This window comes from Oreochromis aureus, linkage group 19 (genome assembly GCF_013358895.1).
Source record: "Oreochromis aureus strain Israel breed Guangdong linkage group 19, ZZ_aureus, whole genome shotgun sequence".
In the NCBI taxonomy this organism is placed as follows: domain Eukaryota; kingdom Metazoa; phylum Chordata; class Actinopteri; order Cichliformes; family Cichlidae; genus Oreochromis; species Oreochromis aureus.
In genome coordinates, this window is record NC_052960.1 from 17,341,324 (window position 1) to 17,353,139 (window position 11,816).

At 39.0% G+C, this 11,816-nt stretch overlaps 1 protein-coding gene across 2 annotated transcripts in view; it reads left to right on the forward strand.

The window, feature by feature from the left end:
- stac (SH3 and cysteine rich domain) overlaps window positions 1-6,476 on the forward strand; it is a 30,298-nt gene extending 23,822 nt beyond the window's left edge. For both annotated transcript variants that reach the window (XM_031758372.2, XM_039602966.1), the window contains 3 exons: window positions 2,025-2,076; window positions 2,599-2,736; window positions 4,568-6,476. In XM_031758372.2, the coding sequence (XP_031614232.1) occupies window positions 2,025-2,076; window positions 2,599-2,736; window positions 4,568-4,666 (289 nt within the window). In that variant the 3' untranslated portion in view covers window positions 4,667-6,476. The remainder of the gene's footprint in view (window positions 1-2,024; window positions 2,077-2,598; window positions 2,737-4,567) is intronic.
- Window positions 6,477-11,816: the final 5,340 nt, after the last annotated feature.

Genomic DNA, 11,816 nt, shown 5'->3' on the forward strand with positions numbered 1-11,816 from the left:
TAGAAAAGCAAATTTCTGACTTTTAGACTAAGCAGACTTATTTTGAGCTTTTTAGCCTTTATTTTTGACCGGACAGTAGAGTAGAGAGGAAAGCGTGGAAACAGAGGAGAGCGAGGAGAATGAAATACATGCAGGAAGACTGTCACTCCTGAGGTTTCTTCCTGTCAAAAGGGAGTTTTTCCTTCCCACTGTCACCAAGTGCTTATTCAGAGGGTGTCATCTGATTGTTGGGGGTTTCTCTCTGTTATTGTAGGGTTTTTACCTTACAAGAATACATGCCTTGAGGTGACTGTTGTTGTGATTTGGTGCTCTACACTATCCCTCTGAACTGAACTGAACTGGTCGCCAGCTCAGCCCAGTGAGCAGTGAGTCTCCCCTCGCTCTCTCCCTGCTTTCCTGTCGGCTCTCTACACTTTCCTATCGATAGAGCCAAAAAATAACACAGTATTTCCTAAAATGTTGGCGCAGGCTGATTTTAAGCAGTACAGGTCAGTAAACACAAGGCAACAAGTTGACAGTCTGAGTCAACTTGTTCTTGTTGCTGAGACTCGGGGGGAAAAGCTGGTGTTTAATTTCCAACACAGCCTGTGAGTTCACTGTCTGTGCATTTACAGACATGCCTGATTCATGATGTCAGCAGTTGTTTTTGGTTTTAACAAACAACTAATTAAAATCACCTGATGTAGCACCGGTTGGTCTGTGGTCAGAACTAAAAGAAAGGGCTGCATTTCTGACCCAGAGCTACACAGCTTAGGTTTCCTCAAAATCATATTTAAAAATTGTATCCAAAGATTTATTAACATTGACAGCAGACAGTGATTTTTACGCACACATACTTGAAGAGTAATTTAAAGTAGGCAGAGCTTCACATGTCTGGCCTGCCTTTTTATCAGTCTGAAACGAAGGGTCTAGGTTTTACTCCCCGCCTTAACCATGACTGATTGGGCGTCATACTTTGAAATAGGCCCTCGGGAAAGAACAGTCCTTCAGCCTAAGTGCCCATTTGTTCTTGCTCTCGCAGAAATCTTCTGAGGATTTAAGGACAAGCGAGCAGGAGTGCACTTGTTCTTTTCATCTCTTTCCTACATACACACAGTCGTGGGTCGCTCCCCTCCCTCGTCGAGAAAAAAACTCCAGTCGTTACACTTCATTTGAAATTCATTCATCTCAAGTATTCCAACTCCTCCAATGCCTTTATTTCAAATCTATTTTCTTCTTCTGAAAGCCTGCATGAGGGTTTTTTTCTTCCTCAGCTGAGCTTATTTCAGGCTGTAATCAATACCTCAAACAAAAACACATAAAACAAAGATGATTGAACTGATTCCTTATTCAGAAAGTTCACATTTCATTTTAATTTTAAAGTGGGGTGGAAAAAAAACAGGTTTGTGATTAGTTTCACTTTCCACCACACGCTCTGATTACTTGATTACCTTTGGCCGCAGTGATTGTAATGATGACGAATCTTTTTGCTGTTTAGCAGCACAGCAACCCTCTTCTCACTTTCACAGCTCATTTTTTTCATAATTAAATTATTTGAAGGTAACATTTCCCGTGCTTCTAATTGAAACATTAATCTGCATTGTTTCCATCACCTCTCAAGATTTTACAGTGTTGGACACTTTGTGTTTCTCACCTTCCATGAAAGGTGTTTTTTTGTGAATCTTTTCCTTTTTGAATCACAAAAGGAAGTAAAAGGAAGAAAATTACATAAACCAACACTTGGCACCGCTGCGTTGTTCCTTTTGATTTTTATTAGTCAAATTTAGCCCGTAGCTTTGAACAGATGTTCGTAATTATGGCACACAGGGCAGTGGGATAGACTGATTCATGCATTTCCTGGATGGATGAAGGAAAATTACTCGGAGCAAACAGAATTTAGGGGCATTACATGCCCTTTAAATGTGAAAATACCCTCTCTATCGAAGTCTAAATGTCGAAGGGATCATTATATTTCAGATCAGTGATGGGTTTGAGTATTTTTCCTATGTTTTCAAATAATTCATGGATGTTTTCATGTATTGCAGAGCAGGAGACAGGATCTTGGTGGCCGATGACTCCAATGATGACTGGTGGAAGGTAGGTATGACATCACTGTGTTACAGCAAAGTTTCAGTAAGTTTTTTTTTTTTTTTACACAAAGCCAAGCAAAAGCCTTAAAAGAAACACACCGATAAATGATATAAGTCTGGTTGTGAATTATAGGAGCAAGAAAACAAGGTAACTCAGGACACAAATGCATGACAGATAAATTAGGGAGACGAAAGGGCCGATTGCATGACGGCACAGAGACAGCCTGTCGCCACTAGACCATGAAGAAAATCATCACGCATTTTAACACCATTGTGCTCTGTAGGCTGTAGATAAACAGAGACATCTGGCCAGTTTGGTCTTTAAACAAGAGATACCAAGGAAAGAGGCAAACATTAGCACCTGATGAAGCACCTGCATGCAATGTGAAAACATCATAGTGAACCTAACACATGATTTAGAACAGCACTTACAGTAAACGTGTGTGGACGGTTTTTATCAAGGCTTCGATGTAATCATGCCAAGTTTGAACCCTCTCATTTCCCGCCGTTTTCTGACTCCTTTTTTCAGGGTGTAATTGAGGACAGGATCGGATTCTTCCCAGCAGCCTTTGCCCATCAACTGCGGGCTGGTGACCAAGTCTTCAGGTGTAACAGGACGTTCATCGGCTGCAAGGAACAAGGCCAGACCACCCTGAAGGAGGGACAGGTACTGCAGGCTTGAGCAGATGTGTCCTCTTGGGGGATGAGTAAAAGCTGTTTTAATCTCGAGACATTATAGTGAAGTGTCCAACGGCAAGACGTGTAATAGACATGCCGGTCCACAGTGTCCATTTCACGCTTTGCCTCTCCAAAACGTGAGGAAAAAGCGTATTAAGTATATTCCAGGGTCCTTAATGGTCAGAATTGATTAAGATAGGGGGCTGATATGTATTTACATGTAAATGTGTTAATAATGTTTGTTTAAACACGTTCCCGTGATTATTTTCATGTTGGCTTGAATTAAAATAAAAAATGACCTTCATTGACCCAGACCAGTCAAACTCTCTTTCTGTCATCATGAAGCAATATCTAGAAAATCAAGTCACATGACATCGTTTGTTGTTGCACTTTCCCACACAGTTGGGATTTAGTTACAGTACCTGACGGGTTTAGGAAAGCATGTGAGAGGTATGACACGACAGCCATTGGCTTGTTGTAGATTCACCAGATAATTACCTACTGTATGCTCACATAAAAGCGACTGGACACTAAAAATTTTTCTTCTTTTCACGTGAGAAGCTTAGAAAAGTTGAGCTGCAGTGATTATGATAAAGTGTTCTAGGAGGGAACACAGGGCTTACGTCAGCCAAGCTAGTCTGTAATCAGGTCAGGTATGGGAGATGTTTTGCTGTAACACATCTCAGGTCTGTGTGTATGTTTAATATCAGGGTGGATTCAAGTACACTCTCTTCATCAAGGCGTATAACACAGTCATACATTTTCAGCTACAGCTGCGTAAAGGATAGACGATAGAGCTGCATGCTTTGGTGGCAGTGTTTGTTTGGGTCAGCTGCAATTTATGTAAGTCAGATTTGGATTATGTCCAGTATTCTGATTTTTTTAATGCAATGCTAAAAAAAACTGCAAACAGTCGTTCTTATGTTTAAAAGTAAGGATATGGGTCCTTTTCATGGCACTTGTGGAAGCCTTTAGTAGTCTTCGGGCTTAACATTAGCAGGATTCATATAGAGTGCAACATCTTCATTTTGGGTTGGGGAAGGAATGACCTTATTATGGACATTAACATTTCCACATTAGGCCTGTATCTAATTCATGAGCACACCCCAGCTACTACATTGCATCTGATTCATAATATCCAGCAGCTCTTCAGACATCATATTACCTTCCTGCAGCTCCCGCATTGCCTCTTACCTCCAGTGACTCTTCAATTGTAGACAATTATTCACTGAAGAGCTCAAGTGGATTTGGCAGACAAAGGAGCATAATGGCTGCGCTTAAATCAGGGCCCCTTTTTCCCACAATGCTGTCCAGGGCATGTTGGGACTCTGAGGAGACTTAAAGTAAGCAACCCCCAGTGGAGATTTAACCACCAAACACAAAATGATCCTATGACCCACTCACTCTCCTTCCAGCCTCTCAATCCCAAGGGAAGCTGTTAGGGAGTACTGAGATCAGGCATGCAAACACAGTGGCTCTGACCTATTGTGAGTGTCAATGAGTGAATAAGCTTGATCATGTTATGATCTTTATTCCTTAAAACACACTTCTGCTGTCTATAATTGATTATTAGTTTGATAACCATTATATATTTTTAAAAAGAGGTAATTTATAACTCTTTGTAATCATAAACAACTCAATAATATACATTCTGGATTTTTCTTATTATGGCTTTGGTTTTCCAGCATCTTACCTTCCAGTAACTCAGAATGGATCCATAGTAAGACCTGTTTGTGCTTTACTAGGTACTTTTTTCTGATTTATCTGCTTTCTGCATGTCCTGTTTGCCGGTAAAGTAAAATTTTTCTTCTGGCTTTCAGATCTGTGTGAGCAGCGAGGGCGAGCGCAGCGGCTTCATCAGAGTGGAGAGTGGAAAGAAGAGGGGCTTCGTGCCCTGCGATGTCCTGGAGATCATCTGAGACAAACTTTCATAGAAATGAAGACCGAGACGGAGAGAGTCAGAGACAGGAGAGAGAGATCAGGACGAGCCACCTGGAGGGAGTTCACCCCATCAGAAACTGGAGTTCGAACTCGTAAAAGCGGCGCTTGTTTTATCAGCGCACCTTCCTCTTTGTTCCCTCTCAATCAAATAGAGAGATGAGATGAGAAACTGCTTTTTGTTTGCAAGGAGACGGGAGATCACTGTGTCACTGGATTTTATTTAAATTTATCCTAGATGGGGTTTGTTTTTTTAAATTTCCCCTTAGTTTTATCCAGCCTGTTTACTTTTTGAAAGCAGGGCTAACATTTTAAGCCTAAAACACAAACACATGCTTGAATGATTATTTTTCAGTATATAAATGGAAGTCCTTCAAATAATTTAGTTTCTCATGCTTTTATATTATGCTCCAAGCAAAAATAGAGTAAATGCAACATAGTTTAAGCTGTAAGATGGCTATTTTGAATGGCAGAGTGCACAGCACGGGAGGGCAATGGAAAATAAACTGAAATGAACACGTACGAGGAACTTGTATAAACTGTTTACTGCAAAATTCGATTATTTAAGCCTCCAGTTTGTCCTTTGTCTCTCTACAGATTCCTCCAAGAAAAGTAACATGTGTTTCTCTTATAACAGGTACGAAACAGCAAAGCGCAGGAAGTAAAAAAAAGTGCATAAGGGAGTAATTTCAAAAGAGTTTGAAATTCTCTGTGGTCTTCCAAAATAATCGCCCGCACACTCCCAAGCTTCACTGTCCTTTCACCGTCTTTACTTTCAAGACTTGTCTCGAAATTATTATTTTATCCATTGATTTATTATTTTCTTTCATTTTTCATCAAAGATTTACAGTATGGCAGTATAATAGGAACAGAATAGTGTTTTTCAAACCATTTAATGATCACAATGTGTTTGATCTGCTGGGAAAGGCCTGTGGAGAAAACGTGTAACTAAATGACACATTTCTAGTTAGCGTGTTAACTTCAAATGTGCTAACTGGTGTGCTTTTCCTCCTCCTCAGCACAGACTCTCATGGCGGGACTTCATATTCAGTTTATAGCCAAGTGCATTTACAGCAAGCTGTTGCATCAGAGTAGATATAGTATATCTGTTAAAGGCTGTTCTGCACTGAAACTTGGCTTTATTGAATGTCCAAGGAAGCTTTACTGTACATAATATATGTACAAAAATAAAATTCTTTATTAAAGTATTCTGCAGAGAGTTATTGCCTGAAAAGCTTCACGGTCGGACTTCTCGTCTCGCAGCAAAAAGGTTATGGGTTCAAGCCCATCGGCCTGTTCAGGATGTACCCTTCCACTCACCTTATGATAGCTGACATAGGCCCCAGTTATAGGCACAGTTTATTCTGGCTGTCAGTGGAAGTGAATGGTTGTGACTCATTTTATTTGGCGTGCGAAACAAATTCATCTTCGCAGCAGTATCAGAAAATGGCTTAGGAGGATATGTTTCATTTATCTCACACTTACTTTTTCTCACTCTTCACATCAGTTTCCAAACTGTCAGCTCAAAGGTTGCAATCAAACATCAGAGAAAAAAATCTATGTTGCGTTTTAGCTTAATGCATTCTCGGTTATTTAATGCTAAAAATTAGGCTAAATGAGCAATTCTTTTAACACCAAAGTCTTGTTTTGTAGTGCCTAAAGCGCCTTGAGGTGACTGTGGTTATGATTTGGCGCCACTGGACCCATTCTCACTTTAGAAAGAATGAGCTTTGATTGTGTACAAATACCTTTTATGCATTTGTACACAAATACAAATAAAAGGTAAAAAGTAAACGCTGATACTGGGTTTGTGAGGTGTCTGCTTTGTGTAGACCATGTCTTTGCTTTTAATGGATAATCACATAATGTCTAAATGTACTAACACTTTAGACAAAAAGTAAAATAAGGAAGAGAGGGGGCTAAAAGTTTGGCAATGCGAAAACATTGTGATGCATGGATGTTAAACGATCTTTAAATGGAGTCTGTTAACAAAATGCAACCTGTACACTCTTTTAAAGTCTGTAGGCAGTCCAAGTTTATTCCTATCTGATCTCTAAGCAGAGTAAATGCACCTCCTGCATTCTGAGAATCTTATTGCACATTCAGAGGCTTCAGCAGCTCCATTAAGCATCTGCTCACATGTTTAAATAGTTGCCTAACTATAGAGGTTGAGACAACCACAAACAATTTGCTATTTTGGTGTTTCCTAATCTTCCTGTTCTTTGTCTCTGAAATTGCTAACACCCACCAGGTCATCACTGCAGGGCGCCATAGGTCTCATATATTTGACTGCAACGCCCCCTGGTGGCTGATTAGAGTAGAAACAACCGTTTGAGGTGAGGTGAGGGATACACGATGAAGGACAGGATGTAGAAGAGAACCAGAGATCAACGAGAAAAAACTGCATTTCGTGCGAAAATGATAAACTGCAGTTCTGCTGTCTGCTGAAAAGAGGTGAAGAAGCTGTGCTGAAAAGATCAATGTAAATAGTACAGATTTGGTCCTAGCACAGAACCCCACGGAACTCCATAGATAACCTTTGTGTGTGAAGAAGACTTAGAACTCTTTTTTTTTATCCTAATCACTGCAGCTCTGAACTTTTCTCAGCTTTTTACGTGAAAAGAATACATATTTTAGTGTCCAACCTCTTTTATGTGAGAATATAGTAGGTAATTATCTGGTGAATCTGCAACGAGCCAGTGGCTGACAAAAACTGGAGTCTGTTCGGAAAATATGATTTATTCCACTGCAGTGCAGCACCTTAGATTCTGATTGCGTATTCTGTTAACCCCAATTAAAACCTTAATATCTTCAACACAGCCACCTCCTCCATCTGCCCTTTGGCTGGAGCTACTCCCAAATGTTTAATGCTGTCAACAAAACAAAATATGAACTCACAGACAATCCAAAACTTAAATGTCATAACTGACGATGTCTGTTTTGAGTTGATGTTTTCTCAATTGAATAGGGCTTACTGATATTTTCATGTGCATATGGTCACATTGTTTAGGTCACTGTCCCACAGCTTGACTGCTTGCTTTTCACCTCATTGTTTGCAGAGGATCTGGAATACCTGCTCAGCACTAAGCAACACACAGTGTGCATACTGTATTTGTCACATATTTCTATATTTATGCACTTTTAAAAGAATTTGAAGGGCGTTCATGCTTTTTTAAATTTGGTTTAGCTTTTCAATTCTTTCACATCGTGTCATTTCGCACATACACTCCATCTCTGACTCACAAATGCATATGCGGATGTACATAATGACAGCACTAACTGTCAGCAGCAACAAGACTTCTTGTAAACTTTTTTTTCTTTTCATAAATTTGCCAAGTGTGCGTTTGAAAGAGGCCATGCATATCATGTGCTTGAATAGGTGTGAAGCAGGAAGGTGGTGGTCTGTGTTTCCTTTTCAACTGTTAACCCATAAAACCCTCATGGGTACATAAACCTTTACAATCAAAATACATAGAATGGTATTTAAATTATACATGTGGGCAAATATGAAAAGTAGTATGTGGTGTGAGAGGTCCAACATGCCCCCTAGTAGTGATTGATGGTGGTTGTGTGGAGACCGAGACCTCAAAAGCTTTGACGTTGAAAAGAAAAACCTGACAACACTACCCAGGGAATTTTTACTTTAAAACTATGAATTTTAGTTTTAGAAAGAATTAACAGCTGGATGTGGTTCAGATCATTAAGAAGCTGAATGTTATTAAAAATGTTGATCTGAAGGGGCAAACAGAGTGCAAACATGCTGGGCGGCAAAGATGGGTTTATGAGATTTGCAAATAATTGCATTATGTGTTTATTCACCTCTCACCTCTTAGAAAGTTGTTGATAATGGGGTTGATTTTTACTGACAGTTAAGTTGACGTAAAAAATGCTGTTTAAGAGTCACATATGTAGTAAAATAAGCCCTAATATAGTTGAGAAACAATCTCCATAACCTGCAAAGAGTATAAAAGGAAAACAGCTCTGATGAAACAACGTGGACAACTATGAGTCCTGCCATCACCAGCGGCCTTCTCTTGCTCTCCACAAGTTAGAAAGCACCAATATTTACTACACTTTAATGATAATTCAGCTACTTTTCTAAAGCATGTTTTATTTCTTAGCTTTTGTTGGGTCATGGAAGTCTCTGAAGGTCCAAACTGAGGAGAAGCATTTTCCACAGCAGTTACAGCAACATGAAAACAAGAAAGGTGACCACAACAAAGAACACAAAGAGGAGGTGAGAAAGCTAAAACTTCCTCTGCAGAGATAGTGACTCACTGACATGTGAGCACTTTACATTTATAATATTCATTCAAACAAGGGAGTACTGTTTTTTATATTGAAAGCTTTTTATCTGAGACCTTTAGCTCAGATTATGCAAGTAAAGCAGGCTAAAAGATCTCATGCCTTTCTTTAGATCATCATGCCGTGATCTAAAGAAATAACTAAAAAACAACAAATTCATCGATATCTATAAGTATGGGACAAGTTACTATTTCTAAGGCCTTGGGACTCAGGTCAACCACAGAGAGAACTGTTATCCACAAATGGGGAAAGAGTTGAGAAAACTTCCCAGGAGTGGCTGGCCTACCAAAATTACTCCAAGAATGTACCAATGACTCATCCGGGAGGTCAATGAAGAACCCAGAACAACACCTTAAGAACTGCAGGCCTCACTTGACTTTATGATTCAACAAAAAGAAATAGTGACAAGACTAAGGCTGAATTTTCTGGAAGGTTTAAGTTTGGTTACATCCTGCATAAAACTAACACACTATTTCATAAAAAGAACATCATACATGGTGGTCGTAGTGTGATAGTCTGGGGCTGCTTTGTTGGTTCTGCACCTGGACAATCATCAGTTCATCTCCTGAGGCTCAGGTATGCCTACCTCGTCTGATGTGAAAAAGTAATTGCCCCCTAAACCTAATAATCAATTCTTCAACAAGACCTGCAATCAAGTATTTGTGATAACTGGCCCACTCACCTTTGCAGAATTCCTTTAATTCAGACCCTTTGGAGGGTTTCAGAGGGTTTAATCACCAAATTAATATTAATATTAGACAAAGAAAACCCCAGTAACTACAAAATACAGTTTTTAAATGATAATTTGATTTATTTTACTGTATCTTGTTTCTCTAAATAAAATTATTTTGGAGAAATCCATCACTCATAATTCCTGTAAATCTCACTAAATATGTCACAAGTCAGTAGTGCTTAAAAACTTTCTGCTTTATTAGTGCTATAGCTTTACAAGAGCTTATACCCATGCAAATAAATAAATAAGTTACTTTGGCGTAACCTTGAAGAAAGGTTACCATAGTAGATCTGCTAATTTACTATTTTAAATGTATTTACTTGAAGAACAAAATGAGGAGGCCGTTAATCCAGTGAGTGACAGACTTCTGAAGCTGGCCGACCAAAGGATCTTCAAAACGGTAAAAAAAATCAAGCTGATCAATGTCTTAACAAACAACCACTCTGCCCGGACCATATGCCCTAATCTGAAACTCTGTAACCAATTCATCGTTGCACAGTTCAATTGGCCATCTGCATATTGAGCATCTCCACCCCTCAAAAATCTACTAGTACTTATGTTACTCTCATGGGGCCCAAGCTCCTTGCTGACATCTTTGACTGATGAAAGTTGACCATCTTTGAGTCATTTATTCATTCTGCAGTGCTGTGGGATGCTGTTGTGGTAGTGGGGAATTACAGATGCATGGTGTAAGCTGCATGCAGCAGTTGTTCATTTTAGGTATTCCTTTCCCCTCCTTTGTGTTTCTGATATGGAAGCTGTAGTCAATGGTGAGCTATGTGTACGTATTGTGTTTTGCACATCACATTTTAAACTGAAGCTGGAACTTGATTCACAGGGAGTCAATCTTATGCAACCTACCAGAGACAAACAAATGTTTGCAGGTGCATCACTACTTACCCAGCAGCCACAGCACTCTCTGTGGGTATGCAAGATACATTCTTCATTAACTCAGTCTAACAGCCAGTTCAAATAGACAGAAACATCCGAGGTAATGACACTAAATCTGCCTTTTGCTTCCATCAGAAACAGGACAGTATAGTTACTTTTATATATCGTCGCAAAATAATTTTTTATTTCTCAGTTTCATCCCTGACTGTTCATCAGGTCTCAGACTTGTAAATAAAAAAATCTAAACCTCTGCAAGCAAAGCAAACCTCTTTATCGACAGTGTGGTCACACAGCAGACAGAAACTTCAACTGATTGTTTTAATTATAGAAGCCTGTGTTAATATTTTCTTGCTTTAGTCCTCCCAATAAAAAACATATTAAGCTTTTGCATTTTTACTGCCATCTCATTAATTTTCCTACGCGTATACTTATCATGAGACTGATACTGACATTCACCGTTAAATAGTTGCTTTTTAGCGTGCGCACTGTAAGGAATTACAATCTTCTATAACTACTAAGCCATTAACTAGGCAATTGCCAGCGATTTATAAGAACAATAAGGAAGTCTTATAAATTATTTCTAAATTTTACACAGAATGTTAGCTGTGTTAACAAGGGATTATTAACATTGAAACTAAGTATGGAACTGTGGCCTATTCGGGTGTGATAAAAAAAAAGGCTAAAAGTGTAAGTAGTGTCAAAAAAACTTTTAATAAACTCTGACAAATAATATGTTCCCCAGTCTAAAACGAGCACTCAGCCATAACTTTGAATAAAGGTCATTAACCCACACATGTTCCATCTGGAAGTTGACTCCTCTTCTTCTTGCTAAGAAATTGAGGTGTGCATGCTTTTTTCATAGAGACTTCCTTTCTTACTATCAATGAGCTGCTAATGAACCGTTCTCACCTTTGATCACTGATAGAAATTTAGAAAGTCCACTTGGCCAGCTTTGAGTCACCACACCGGACACAAATACCTTTATAACGTCAAACATTACGTTGCAGGAAGTTATTCGTTTAGAGGCAAGATGAGAAAATGTATGCACACAGTTATGATTACCCCTGTACACATCAGTGTTGATTTTATTTTTATTTTATATGACAGCAAAACTGGCAAATATCTAAACCCACATTCATGGATAAGTTATGGGTAAAATTACATATATATAATATATACCATTAATCAGTGGCTACATAGGT